At 34.1% G+C, this 16,404-nt stretch overlaps 1 protein-coding gene across 1 annotated transcript in view; it reads left to right on the forward strand.

The window, feature by feature from the left end:
• The window catches only part of LOC105623937 (uncharacterized abhydrolase domain-containing protein DDB_G0269086-like), a 32,246-nt gene that overhangs the window by 3,871 nt on the left and 11,971 nt on the right, over positions 1–16,404 (forward strand). Inside the window, exons 2-4 of the mRNA XM_012205306.1 lie at positions 4,622–4,837; positions 14,041–14,103; positions 16,103–16,327. Coding sequence (XP_012060696.1) covers positions 4,622–4,837; positions 14,041–14,103; positions 16,103–16,327 — 504 coding nt within the window. The remainder of the gene's footprint in view (positions 1–4,621; positions 4,838–14,040; positions 14,104–16,102; positions 16,328–16,404) is intronic.

Consider the following 16,404-nt stretch of genomic DNA (forward strand, 5'->3'; position numbering starts at 1 on the left):
AAATCATAAAAAAATGTTTTCGTGGAAATGTTATTTAAAAACGTAAAAACAAATTTCATTATAAAAACCGATGACTTCAAAAGCAGAGAGTTTTTAAATTCGATTAAATGGCTATGAATTAAAAACGAGATTTTCTATAAATATTCGTAACAATTAATTTCCTTTAATTATCTTTTAACTGTACAATTTTATTCCATATATTTTCTTCCGTCAAAAATAGTAAGGAAAATAAATCTCGCGATTCGAAAAATGCAAATCTGTTTCTTCGATACAGTGATGTCACAAATATTTAGACTGAATTAAAAATAAACTTGCTGCATTTCGAACTGCGCACTGTAAACTCTTTCTTGGATATCATTCTCCAATGTAAAAATCTCTGAGCATTCGGCCGAGTCCTGCTCAAGGCTCGATTTGGATCGGCCAAATACATTTTTTTGTCGACATGAATCTGAGATTCGCTGGGTTGCGCGGCCGTCTAAGTTTAACACGACGAAGTCCCGGAAAATGGCTGCAACGCTATGAATAGCTTCCATTCTGTAATTCCCTCCGGCAGCTCTATTTATAATGATTTTGGATTTTTTGATGTTAGACGTTTCCTGACGATTTTGTCCTGCGCTTTTTGCTCGAATCGCGTATCTTCAAAGCACAAAAATTTTCAGCTTTTCTCGTTTAGATCGCGCGTTCTGAAAGTTCGAAACACTATACAGCGATTGTTTAATACTGGCACGAGTCGCTCGTGCTTAATACGTGTCTATTTATAAAGGTTAAAATCAACCGCGCTTCGCAGAATGGATGAACGTTTTGGCGTCATCATCTGCAATGCTGGATCGAATTAAAGGGACGTTATAATTTCGAACATTCATCATCTGAATTCGAACATCCCAATGAATGTCATGGCATTTTAGATTAATAGAGTAATTCGCACAAAAATTTTATATTTCTGAACGATGTAGTATTAATTTTCCTGCTTTGGAAAGTACATTACAGCAATAACACTGCAATTGCAATAACGTAATTATTTTAAATCTTAATTATGGTATAATTATGTACAATTATATATTTATAACTGCGTTCGTAACACAATAATTGTATTATTAGCAGTATTATGATTATGATTATGACGCAAATAAAAATTCGGTAAAGAAACTGTAAGATTTGCAATTATTTTCGTATCTTGATATACATTGTTAAACGTTTCGTGAATTATAAATTCTAATGCGCAATTGAAAAGTACAGGCAATATGAACAGGGAATAATAGATTTCAACCTGTCAGAAACCGTGCATACCGAAATATATTGTTTCTGACAGGTTGAAATTGTTATATCTACGCATTTCGTTCTATCTTATTCTATCTTATTCTATCTATCTTATTCTATCTTAAGAGATAGAAAAGTATGACCAATCAGAAGTTGTCTAAACGGTATCCAATTTCTTACTTGAGAATTTGTAGGGAATAATAATTTCAACCTACCATAACCCATATATACCAAAACCCTGAGGATCTCTATTATTTCTTGTTCTTATCGCTTCAATGTGTTTTAGACTTTAGGATACAATGAAAGAAATAACGAAAGAAATAAAGAATAACAGATAACCTATTAGTCAACCTATCAGAAATTATTAAGATGCGAGCCACTTCAAATGCTTTCAAGCTTTCTTTAATTGGCCAATTCGTTTTTTCTGATTAAAAAAAATTCTTTTTTTCTGATTAATCAAAGCGTTATGTGGATCGCACTCCATGTATTTGGTTTCTTCAAATTCAATCATAACAGATTGAATTCTTATTTCCTATTTTTTATTCTTTTTCCTTTCATTGTGTCTGAGTACTTGTAGTAACATGTTGTCTCCTGCTGAAGTGAACCATGATGTTTACAAAACATCGGTATTTAAGAATGTATCAAGACATTCGCAAGATAATCCCCAAATCGCGTAACTTTTTCAAGGAAATATTCTCGTGAAAGTCTCAAAAGTATTAAAAAAATTCTGGATTTGACATTTGAAATTTTCCCGAGATCAAACCTATGAAATTAGGTGTTATTCAGCTGCGAAGAATTGTAAGCGTAGGATGCCTTCCAAATTATCGTCCCTGACGATTATTAAGACATTCCCGCCACTCCGCGTTCTCGCGACTCGAGGGGCAAATCGGTGTTGCGTTACTCTGCCCTAATTTAGACGCACCGACGGCGCGACGCCGACGCCCACCGTCGGGTTTTCGTCGACGCTAGAATTCATATATGCCCGCCGACGCCAGCATGCGGATACAGCTGTGCAGAGCGTCATTTTCTTGCCGATCCGTATCGAATCTCCGGAACATGTGTTGAGGCAATATCAAAATGATCCTCCTCCAAATTTTCTGATATAGAAAATTGTCTAATACAGGAAATGCAATTTCAATCTGGTTATCTGAAAATATCTGGAACGTAATGTGGTTCTGAGATAAATGATTATCTAAAAAGAAATCGCAAAATAAACGAGATGGTCTTATTTTAGTTTCTACGAAGTCGCGACTTACTGTATATCTTTCATTTTATTCTCTGCCTTATTTCTTTATTTAAATCTGTGTCTTTGATATATTTATAAGTTTATGAGATATGAAATTGGGCGGAAGGTTATATTTCCAAAGCAAAATGCATTCTTTATGTCAGAGACCAAGTCTGCTTCGAGTTGTTTAATATCTTATCGATGCACTTTAAAACATCATGCAAGTCTATATTGGGATCTACGAAGATAAATGGTATCTGCGCTTTGACTACATCGCGTCGTTTTACGACGACGTCTTTACGATCCGCCAGGAAAGCGAAATGATGACGAATGTTATGGGAATTTGGGCTTTTCTTGTGCGCGAGCTTTGGCTGTCCGACAAATGTAGTTTATTACTACTTTAAAAGATCGCTTCTTCCCAATCTTTAGTAGATGAAAAAAATTAAAAAATCAAAAAGAATTTTGATATCAATCCTTTTTTGTCAGAATGGAATAAGCCGAAAAAAAAGTACTTGGAAGATATGATCTCTTCGGGTTTTATTTCCAAATGGTGTACATTTATAACAAATTTTTTCCACGGTATTTCTATATTATAAAAATAAAAACTAATTGTTCTGTTGCCAAACAAAATAATTTATATAATTTATGTCATTATTTTATCGATTTATAAATATGTAAATGTAAAATATTTATAATATCATATAAAAAATTTCTTTATAGGTAATAAATATTGTGTTTCTAGTATTTTGTTATCTCTTTCTTTAGAAATTTGTCAATTAATTAATTATCAATGTAATTTGTATGTAAGTTACATCAATAATGGTATTAAGATATCTAGATAAAATCTGGTTTAAACGTGCGTTTTAGTGTGTCATTTCACTTTTCACTTATTTAGCGATTGCCAAATAGGTAACATAATAGAAGGAAGCTTTCAAGAAAGCTCAAGATTAATGATGACGTATTTCTGTTGTTTTTATTAATCATGCGTAAGCGCATGTCTGACATTTTAAAGACCAGCACTTGAAAATTCGCGGGGGCGATCATGAGAGCTTGGCTGTCAAGTTCTTGGAGCATCATTCTCAGATAACACGTGTGCTTTTGGCACATCTTTTTTAAGACATCTTTAAGACTTTAATCAAAAGATATTTTAAAAATATTTTCAAGGTTTTCTGAAAGTTATCTTTTAGACACTTTTCGAAGCATGTATAACTTTATTTATATTACTGACTGTCTATCAATATTTATTCATTCAAATTCTATTAATTTTTTAATTCAAATATATATGACATGATCAATTTGAATGTAACACAGTTTATAAAAATGTCAACTATCTTATCATTCCGATTTTTTTAATTATTTTGGTTCAATGATACAATTGAAGTGATATTTTGTGGGAAATCAAAAGAAAAACGCAAAACAAAAGTTTAAATTATGTGATAAATCAATATAACATCATTATATGTATTCAGTTACATAAAAATTATGTACACATTTCGTTATTGAAATATCGGTTTATCAAGCAACTTTCTGAACTTTTTATTATTTACATATATATATATATATATATATATACTAATCTAAATTAAATTACCAATTGAAATTACACAATTTAAAAAAGATCGTTTAAAACCAATTCTAAATAAGACGTCTTGAAGATATCTTGAAGTAATATTATTAGATTATTAAATCATCTGATAATCTCGCACACGAAATGTCGAGATTATCTTATGATCCGAGAAAAAAGAATTCAGATTACGTAGATATTGATGATGTTGGAAAACGTTAAAAATTATCTGGAATCCTAATCTAAATCCATCGGGTGGGACATCGAGGAGAACGGCACACGAGCGGTACCGTGACGACGATTGTGGTTTAACAAAGAGAACAGACATGGCAGTAGTAGGAGAATAGTGTGGAAGCTCGAAGATGTCGGTGAGCAACAGCTTGACGAATTTGAGAAACTTTGTAATATGGATAAGCTCCAAGACTGTGTGCGATACGAGTGGAATCACTCTGCGAATCGCGAGAGACTCGAAAACTGAGAGGTGGCTAATTGCCCTTAATTGATCACTAATGGCTCAAGAATTAGTGATCCTTACGGACTCTTTGCCGGGCTCGAATTTGCAGACGGAAGCTAAGAAGCAGGACTATTTCCCATGGGAGAAGGTGCCGTTTGTGCCACGACCATCATTGGTGCCGGAGCCTTTCACTGTGTGGGGTCGCAAGAAGCAGGACCCGCGCGATGAGTTCTATCAATACGCTACTCTACCGGACAAGGAAGGTGTAGTACGCGGTAAGGATGTCGCCAAAGAGGATCATATTCGACAGCTGGTGGATCGTGGAGCTGTTTCAAAAGTTGGTTTGGATGCTGCCGCCGAACTAGCCACTCGTGGTCATGTTTTCGAAAAGGGTGTGCTCGCACGACCGTCCAGTAAGGTCAGACACGCCAACACGCCTGCTACTGGCCGCACTAAAATCCTGTTGGCTCTACAGACGCCGTCCTGGTACCGATTCTAACGACGAGAAACGAGAAGAAAGAAAGAGAAATGACGAGGACGTTGAACTTCGTGGACACTCTTCATGAGAAAAAATTAATATCGACATTTTCATGAGATATACATTACATTTTTTAACATGAATCGCCTCCGCGACAGAGATATGAAGCAGAAATTATTATATGTGTAGATATCTTGATATTAATCTTTATAGGAGGGGAAAATCATTGTAATGGCATTGATAATAGTATCATTTTGATGTAAAAAATACGAGAAATAATGAATTATAACAAATTTTACTTAGAAAAAAGCTATAAGATTTTAAAAAATACACCAATACACCGTCCTCTAAAAATTATATAAAAATTTTCTTTGATATTTTCTATTGTAAAAATTCTCTATTGTTTAATGTTTGATATTTCTATTGTGCATCGATGTATCGATAGTGAATTAGTTCGTCAACTTATTTGTTAGCTAGTCATCGATTTTTTATACAGGAGTACTTTCTGCGGAATGTTAAATTTATTTGTAGGAGTTTTTCGGATTAGTATTTCATTTTAATAAAATTGATGAATTACATTTTCTGGATGTAGAAGGGTGTCTTCACTTTTAAACACTAATCGCACTTTCAAGGCGATTGGCAGCGATTTTTTCTCATAGATTTGTAAAGTGAATAAAATAAGTAATATGAGAATATTAATAATCCTCGGCATTTACTAGTTATTTTGTATTTTTGATTTGTAATTTTTGACACGAATGGCGTGAGAATTTTTGCAATCACATTTTTTTACAGAAGAATTGACGCATCAGAAAAAGCATATCTTTCGACTCTTACGTGATAAATCTCGAAATGATCCCATTTCTCGGGAATTCTCTTTCATAGTCTAATATTAACTCTCGACTACACGAGTCAAAGCGACAATTTTAGACGGATACAATATTATATGATTAATATTATAAAGTTCTAAATTGTAGATTAAAAAACAATAACAAAGAAATAAAAGCTTCCAAACAAAATAAAAAATAAATAAAAAATAATATCAAAACCAACGCAAAGTCTTTTTCACAAGTAATTATATTCTTTTCTTATACCTATATATATAAAATGATCATAAATGTTTCAGTTTTAATTAAGCTCAGTGTGTTAATAAAATTTTTCACATAAAACTAAGTCGAAATACAGACATAAATAAATATCATATCGTCAACCTGTATTTGTAATATTTCCTATCTACTCGTATATCACCTTATTCATTTGAAAAATGCGCTCGTGTAAAACACGAAATAAAAAAACTTTGAACCTTCCTCTATCATCGCCAAAGTGGAGATTCATTTGCATTTTGTACTTCAAACAGGATGTCTTACGTATAGTTTATATTATACATACTGTAGATGAGAATTAAATGATCATAATAACAATTATATGTAAAACGGACTCCACGCTCTTTGTATTTCATATTGCGAATGCATTTTCGCGGATTTCTTTATAACGACTTGTTGGTCAAATGATTATTTGAATCTAACTTTTTGTTAGCGCGAGCCGATACTTAATTCATCCATGTATACGAGACGAATAAAACTATGATGTCTACAGAGAGTTTATCAAGTCTACTTATCGCAGATTATGCAAACGAAATATGCCAGATTAATTAGACAAGAGCTAAATTAATCCCTTTATGTCTAACATAATCACGCGCGTATCATCGGTTTGAATTAAACCTTCTCCCCCTAATTCTTCTTCCATTATCAAGAGTTAGATATAACAAATATGTTTATTAAATGCTTAGAATGTTGATAAGCATCGATATTTAAAAGTTTATTAAGACTTCGTGATCGCGAAGAATGTTGTCTTCTAATATCTTATTCATATTCATTTGTACGGCGCCCACTTTTTTGATCCCTTCCGAGAGCAGTAACTTTTAATTGCCTTGTATGACCACACTAAGTTGTTTGGCATTAATTTTTACAGTCGCACAGACTGTGCGACTGAAGCGGCAAGAAGAGAATCCTTACTTGCGAAAAGAATTCGCAAGAAGCGACGTTACGCGACGTTATTACGAGTGAAAGAACTTACCTCGCTATTTAGATTTCATTATAAGATAGATAAGGAAAAAAGATCTCGCTAATTTTCTCAAACTTTAACGAAACAAAAAAGAACATATTCGTAGCTGAATTTGCAATTAAATTCTTTTAGCTATTCGATCTTGTTCGAATTAACGAAGCTTCGTGTCAGAGTTAAATTCTCCTCCATTCCAAACTGCAGACGTGAGAACATGCTCGACTGATCGAGCGATCTCTCTGATTTAACGGTAATTAGATTTAATGAAGCGTTAGTGCAATCTGCCACAAAGTTTCGTGCTCGAAGAAGGTCGAAGAAGTTTCGGAACGGGACACCGAATGCGCACGTGGCGGGATAGATGCGTGCAAACATTCTCATCACGTACACATGTACACCTGTCATGTCTTGCCAACATACACACGTATCCGAATGTTGCCTACGAGTTACTTGGCAAGGGTTGCGTATCGTTGCCCAATGCTCAGAATGTCCTGAATATTTCGTCAGGGGGACATTATTAATGCATATGTTACATACCGCTCCGCGTTTATATAATTGGCCCGCACGTTGTGTGTCTACAGATAGATCGAATATGTTATTACCGCAAACATATCGCCGAGATCCATCATACTTTCGCTTTTGTGTTTGTTACGAATGAGAAAAAAATCCCTCATGTCCTTCATTTTCGACTCCGCCCTCTTACGAGTTCTTGACTCTTTGCATCGTAATTCGTCACAATTAATATAACTTTTTTAGAAACTGGTTTTTAGAAACTGTTAGAATATATTTGCAACGTTACTCATCACTTTATTTTCCAACATAATTATTTTGATGGTCGAACAGAATTATTTTCTGATCTGTATCCATCAAAATTTTAGATCTTTCCAGCAAAATCGTTCTTTCTGATTATTATCAAAATCACGTGGGCAACAGTGAAATTAATTAATGCAAAGTAAAAGAATAATTAGTAGACGTTATCTCAGAAAGATAAGATATTTTTCGTTTCGATTAAAATTATAAAATTGAAACTCTTCAAGTTCTCAAGCTGCAAGATAAATACGATAGTTGCACGTATTATCTTTCATAATATAATAAAAAAGAAATGTAATAAGAAATATAATTACGTTGGGAATTAGAATTACGGACGATGGATGTCTAACGTGAAATAGTACAAATGTGAAATAATACAGCAAAGAGTTAACCATGCTCGTAAGAGCTCAACGGGTTCTCCAGTGTCGTCTAGATTCTGCCAACTTTCTCCTTATCTGGCCGCGAGCCCAGTCAGCCATCTGGACGATATTATCAGCTAAACTTTGTCCACAGAGATGAGAAATGACTTCGCAAATCTTTCTCTCTCAGAATAGATGAACTGGCAAACGCGAGTACATTACTATGTTCTGCGCGACGCGGGTTAATTATTCGCGAGTAATACGAGTAGTTATGGACACCGTCGAGCCAGACGACGCAGCGACGCACCTGTTCGTCCACCTTCCGTTTTCCACGTCTTTCGCCTCGCATGTCTCGCGCTTCTCTGGCCGGAGAACAGGGTCAAATGATATTTTAAGAAGATGATCTTATCATGAAACGCGTGAGAAAGAGAAAAAAACAAAAAAAAGGGCGAAGTGACTGGAAAAAATTATCTATTTCTACATGATGAACAATGTGTTTTAAACTGAGTGAATAATTTTTTATTCATAGATTCTTTAAGTGATTTAATTCAACTTTTGCTTGGCAAGTTTTCAAGTTTTAATATTAAATGTTTCTGTCACAATTAAGGTTAAATTAAAAAGTCTTAAAATCTATTGAAAATTAAATTAAAAATACAATTTTATTTAAAGTTCAATTATAATAAAAGAGCCTTATGTTTTCTCTTGTATCTTCGAAATTATATTAAATGTCTTAATATTCAACCTGTTCTCCGACGAGATAAATCGATCATGAAATCTGTCATGATAAAAAATAAATAGAATCTGTAGATTTTTTTTGACGCAACCCTACATCCCGCTCCGACAATCCACTTATGGCCCGTGGATGGAAAACCGCGAGGATTGTCCTGAGACGAGAATAATGTCTGGCACATGATTTTTATATTCATGCCTAAGACTTGAATAAATAAATAAAAATTGTAGAAATTTACATCTTAAAATTAGAATCATCATTATTTATGAAACTTTATTATATTAAATAATTCTTTAATATTAATGTTTCTATCAAAATGCTATCTTTATGTATCGTAAAATAAGACAATCAAAATTGGGATAACTTTAGTTCTAAATTTTGATCCTAGACAATGTATGTTGAAATGTCTTAAAAACGTTTAAGACATCTTATATCCTAATTTGGATATGTTATCTATCTTTTTTAAATTTTGGACCAAAATTGTTCTATAGTAAAAAAGTCATATTTTACATCACAATGAACTCTAACTAATAGTTAGTGAACTAAGTTAGAACTAATAGTTAGTGACATATTATTATTTTTTTAATCTACTCTCTAAATCTCGTGGAGTGAAATCTTCGAAAAAACTGAAAATTAAGCCAATCTTGAAAAGAACAGTGAAAATATTACCATTCTTGTTCAAGAGTGATAAATTTTCACTCTTTTTAGAGTGAGATCTACTTCGCTTTTGGAATGAGATTCATTCCAAAGGAGTGAAATCTCAATCTCTCTTTTTTTGGAGTGAAGTTTTATCTACCCTTGTATTACACTCCAGAAAAAAGATTGAGATTTCACTCCTTTAGAATGAATCTCATTCCAAAAGAATAGATCTCATTCTAAAAAGAGTGAAAATCTATCACTCCTGAACAAGAATGATAGTATTTTCACTCTTTTTTTCAAGACTGGCTCAATTTTCAGTTTTTTCGACTGACAATGAGATTTCACTTTATGAGATTTAGAAAGTATGTATATTATAGCAATATCACAGTGAGTTGCAATTTTTATCACAATTTCATAATAATATTATATCGATATCACACTTGTGACAAAGCGGACACTCGCACATTACCATGATTTTATTATGATGTTATTGACTTTTTTGAGGATGGGGATCCATTTTACGGTATACTATGTATAATTTTTCTTTCATTTATTGATAATCTTGAATGAATAATTCCTAGACACAATATTCGATTGGAGTTACGTTGCTTTGCATTTTCGATGTCATGTGCCAGGTGTAAAAGTGTAGTCGCCATTACTCGTCAACGGGCGCTTCTTCATTTTTCCGGAAGCGAGCCTGTTCTCCTCCATGTCGTTGACCATGATCTAACCCCGAATCCGTAGACGCCTCGTCACTATGTGGTCCGCGACTATCCGGAGAGCGGAGTGAGGTCCGCCCAAGAGCAGTACAACTATTCGTACACCAACGTCAGCTCGAGCAGCTCCACGGACCCATACACCGGCCGTCCTCAGAGGACCTCGCAAACCCAGGAGAGCGTTATCAAGAGGGAGAGCGGCCCGTATGGCTCGTACTCGACCGAGAGATCGACCAGGACATCATCCGGCGGCGGCCCTGGGAGCTATCGCTCCTCCTACGAGTCCACCACTTCCGGTCGTTTACCTGGCGGCACCAGCTACCGCCATTACTCCTACCGCGTTTAGATCCCCGGCGTAACCCCCTCACGCTGATCGCGTTTCCGCTCTCATCAATTTCGACGACCTTTTCAGATTCTCTGCCATCTCATCGGATGATTTTTCAACGGTAGCGGTCTGCGGTATCTCAACGCACGAGGCGTAAATGATACATCATTTCCGACGTGAAATGCCACAGACCTGCTATTCGCGGTACATCTGTTCTGTGTTGAAGAACACGTATTTGAGATGTAGATGCGAATGTCACGCCCTGCGATATTAGTAAAATGATGGTGAGAAATATGCGGAAATCGAGTCGCGCCTTTGGAAGAATGCTTTAAAGCAGATATCCATCGATGAGGTAGTTTCCCCTTTCGATGAAAATTACAATATTAGATCTTACGAATCGTCGACGGAGATTTCCTCTTGGCAGAGATTGCGAAGTTAAATCTAGTGGCAGTAATGACAAGAACGTGTAAAGTATATTAAAAATAAATGTACTTTCTTCTCCGCAAGAAAGATCACTTCGCTATATTTTGTTTATTGAATTGAAAATCATTAAACTGAAAGTCGCAGAACTTCAAATGGATATTGATTTGGTCGTCGATATCGATAAAAGCGGAATATCGTCTTTTTTCGCATGCCGACCTAAAATTCCTTTTTGTTTCTCTCCTCGTATCAGTTTTATATGCTTGATTTTCTTAAAAATGTCTTTGATTAAAAGATGACGAATTTCGCGCTTTGAATGTGCATCAGCGGATCGACAAGAAAACTCCTGATATTTTTGATGTTATTATTCTGTTGTAATTATCGCTGTTGCCGTAGCCCGAATCGGAGATAGAGCATCACGCAGCTGCATTTAGAGATAAATTAAGAGCTAGTTGCGCTAATAGTAAGAGTGATATTTTTCTCGAATTTAGTAATAAAATTTGTGCGATAATCGATATAGAGAGTAGGTTTGATCTTCCAAAAATATATCATGTATACATGTCTGACTTTGTAAATCATGAATCTCGAACGAACTCTCCGGAATTTCGCGCTTAACGCGCAACGCGGAAATTGTAAACAGCCACGACAATAAATCGCATAAAACAGCACTGTAAAGATTTGTACGTATCCTATGTGAATTGACATCGACACTCAATCGTGAATTGAATCGCTGCCTGCAGGCATCCCAAGTCTTGCAGATTGTGCAATCGTTTGTGTATTAATTTAAATTTTGTTTGCCTCCTAATGTCTCCATTCTAGGCCAATATTTCATTTGTCATATGACAAATTTTTCAACTATATTAATTGATTATAAGACAGAGAATTTTGGAAACTCGAGAACTTCTCTATTATATAGTCATTTTAATTCATTTACTTTCGATTGTAGAGAAACATGCAGCTGTCGTGTCCATTCTGCAGGATGCAAAATATTGGGTTGTCCGGAAAGTTCGTGCCGATTTTGGAGGAAAATTGAAATGCAAAAGATTAAAATTTTAGTATACATTTATTAAATTATATAGGTTAATCGACACGAACTTTCCGGACAATATTAAAAAATCTTAACTTATTTTAAAATTGATATCTCTGAACTTTTATCAAATCTGCGAAGATCTTTCATTTTAATTTCAAGTTTAATTTTTAAATCTATTAACGCGAAAAAAAATTTGTTATACGATAAATGAAATATTAGCTTAAGAGCCATGGCACACAAAAAAGTAAGACGTAAACAATAAGGAAATCAACATGTTGGATTGACTGCTGTTTATGTTATGGTTTCTATTATGTTTGACCAATTCGCTTAGGCTTTACTGCTTAAATTATTTGTGTGCTGTGGCCTCTAATTCACGCCTTTCTTTTTCCTTGGGGATGTTTTTACTTGTCGTACAACCTGAGTGAACGTTTTTTTTAATTATATTTCTAGAGTAGCGGGTGTCGATTTTGTGTCGCCCCAATATTCCTACAAAAAAGCGTCGTCCTACGAGATATACATCGCAGTTTTTACGCAACCATAATTTCAGAAAAACTAGTATAATGTAGATAAAACAATATTTTATGAAACAGATCATTTCTTATTTGGGCGCTAGACATGCGCGCGATATCATCTTGAGATAATATAAGAATTGAATAATAAAGAAGTATATGGAATAATAATAGAAGATTTTAATTAATTCTTTACGAACTGACCTGCCATGATACTTACAGTAACATCACGTCATTTATTAATATTAAAAGATTCCAATTAAATTGTTTCAAAATTGATATCTGAACTTTTCTAAAATAGACTGTAGAAATAATTAAATTTTCGTTGATAATTATTTGAGTATCTTTAAAGAAATCCTAAAGTGACAAAATTATCGACAATACAGATAAAAAGTACTCCGAATTGAGGCTGGAGTATATAGATTCTAAAATTCTTTTATATAATTAAATATCTATAATTCTTTTATATAATTAAAAACATAAAAAATATATAATTAAAATACATAAAAAAAGTTAAAAAATGACATTGATACTAAATGTTTTTTTTAACTACTTTCAATCTTCTTGTTAAATCGACTGTCTTGCACCTTTTTTGTATGTATTTTAATTCTGTAAAAGGATTTTGCAATCTGTACAGTCAATTTGGAATACTTTCTAACTCGTAATGTCAATAATTCTGTCACTTTAAGATCACTTTAAGCATATTTAGCTTCTTGAAGACTATTCTACATATTCTGGAAAGTTGAAATCGGATTATACTATCTTGTTTCCTGAAATTATGTTTATTTTCTGTGATGTCATAGCGGGACATTAAGAGCTATTTTCCATTTGGCAGTCTTTTCGCGAAGTAAACTGTACTAACAACATTCATCGTCATCATCATCGTTATCATCGTCATTATCATTATCATCAACGTCATCATCATCATCATCATCATCATCATCATCATCATCATCATCATCATCATCATCATCATCATCATCATCATCATCATCATCATCATCATCATCATCATCATCATCGTTGCCGTCGTCATCTCGATAGACACACAACGCGACAATTGGCCAAGTCAGTTACCTCGAGCGTCATGAAAAGAAAACCGTCGCGGTACGAACCTTCCTATAACCTTTCCATTTTTTTATTTCCTTTTCTCATGGGAGGGGGTGACCTCTTTCTCATCCTTTCTGATCTATCCTCTCGAGACGCCGTTAACGCGCCGTTAAACGCGCAAGGCAAATGGGATAACGAGAGAAAAACGAGAACGAAGAAAAAGAACGATACGTAGACGTCACCCGAGTCACTAACCGAGTTGTTCTTCTTTCTATTTATTCTGCCTCCCACACGTGACTCCTCGTCCTTTGCCGCCGCCGTCATCGCCGCCTTCGATGCCGCCATCGTTGGAATTTTCGATGGATAAAATAAAAAAAAATATATATGTAACTCTCCCCATGTCTGTAAACGCGGCGCAGTATCGACCTATTACCATCATACCGTTCTCCAGCAATATCATACCACTCTCCAGCGTCATCCAGGTAGGTACTTTCACTTGATGATGGTTTATGATTTTAATACGTAGCGAATACTCGACTATCGTTACCGGAAGCGCAACAGGTGCGATCATCGATTCTGATCTCCGCGTAGCAGATTTTCCAATTCGTACTTTCAGCTCGATTTAGGGTTCTGCGAGTTTCTATTTTTTTAACAATCAAGTAACTTGCCACCAATTGATTTGTCTTCCAAAGACTTTGCAGTAAACTTAGCAGTTTAATTTGAATTTTGGAATTCTAAAATTGTCTTGCTAGAGATCTTAACCTTCAGTCACTTCTAGTGTGACATATCCGTAGTTTCTTTTACTTTGATATGTTATAACTTTTTTATTAATGAAGATATATATATTTGCTTGTTACTGTTACATTCTTTGATGTCTGGCGTTTTAATTGAAAAAAATTTATATTCATTTTTATGTGATATTTTTCACAATAGCCAGTGTGGTAGATACGTGACAAAACAATGGAATGGCACTAGGGATTAATCGAATTAAAAAAAAAATTTTTTAAACTGTTCTTTGAGGAATTGTTAAATTTAATTATTATAATATTACTTAATATTCTCGATGCAAATCGATAATCAGAATCGACTGATATCTTTTTGCGCGAATTCTATAACTGAATCGACGTCTTTTTCGAAAAACTATAATTAAAATAACTATGCAAAAATATAACTCAAATATAATAAACGTATATTAAAATATAACATAATTGATGTAATAAATAGTAGTAGAATAAAATGCAATAAATAATTCAAATAATCTTATACAAAAGAAAAATTTAACATAAATTTAACAAAAATTTAGCAAATTTAACAAAAATTTTTTAAAATAAATTATTCAAGTGTATTTTTATTAGTTTAATTTAAAATTTTTGGAATTTAATAATTTAAGAATTTTAAAGCTTAAAAGTGATTTTGTTGTGTGTGTGTGTGTGTGTGTGTGTGTGTATACACACACATACATACGATTGAAAGGAATGTCGATCAGTCATTTGATTTATCTGCGTTCGATAGTAATAACATCTCGCGATGATAATAAATATCTAATTTATTTTGTGATCTTTTTACATGTAATAATCAACTATGTTAATTCCCGTATTGCGTATTACCAACAGGATATTACGCAAAGTTTTAGATAATTTTAAAAAAAGCACTTGCGAAATAGATGTAACGACGCTTTGCCGCTCTCACGCTAATTAATTTCACGCGTCTTGCATTAATTAATTTCAGATCTCGATGTTTACTAATTCTAAAGCGCTACCTCATCGCAGTAATATTCATCTTCATAGTATCGCGTAGTTCAAGGTAATGTAACGCACTGCTAATCCTCTTGCTGTCATTTGTGACAGACCGTGAACATATGTTCAAAGCTTCCTTAATATAATTACGTCTTGAAATCTTTTGTGTGCAACCTACATCACTTGTATATCATTTGATCGTTGCTCAGCGCTGGAACGCATCGAATGCTACGCTTTGCTAATCTGCTTCTTAATCCTTTGGTGACGGTTTTTTATTTGTAAGAAAAATATTAAAAATAATATACATAAAATATCTATTGAACGTTAAAGCGTAAAAATTATGAATTTTGAAGATAATGAAAAATAAAATTTTTTTTATGTAACATACGAATTTAATTTCTGAATATTTAAATTATTATGAATCTTTAAATCCTTTTATGAGAACTTCTTTTCTTGTAAAAACAAATCTTTTTTCTATAATTGAATGATTCTCAAGCTTGAGAATGTTTATCATCTTGAATTTTTCTCTTGATTTATTTTCTTCGTGTTCCCAAAAAAAAGTCTATAAATTTACATTTATAATAATACGTATATACTATATACGTATAATTTAATTATGTATAATTTAACCGTTACCGAAAGGGTAAACCGCTTGACATCTTGACTCGTAGCAAGATATCCGCTTGGCAGCTTGCCACTGCTGAGCGAGCGCGATTAGTAAAAACGAGACGTTCGTTGCCTCCAGTTGAGGACCGTTCCTCACATGCCATACGTGGCACACAAGAGACTCGTCACCATAGTTCACTCGCCGATCCATCATGTGTACTACGCTGGCGCAATGATACCGATAAGAGTGCGAACACGCGTGCGGCCCAGCATCCTCGCAGCTGAGCTCAACAGGATACGCGCCCTGCCGAGACCATCTAGCCGATCCTACATTGAAGAATACCTAAATTCTCGATACAACATAGTAAGTCCGGCAACTAATAGTCTAATATCATTTTTCCCTTTCTTTCTCTCTCTCTCTCTNCTCTCNTCTCTCTCTCT

Source organism: Atta cephalotes (assembly GCF_000143395.1).
Source record: "Atta cephalotes unplaced genomic scaffold scaffold00068, whole genome shotgun sequence".
NCBI classification, from domain to species: Eukaryota; Metazoa; Arthropoda; class Insecta; order Hymenoptera; family Formicidae; genus Atta; species Atta cephalotes.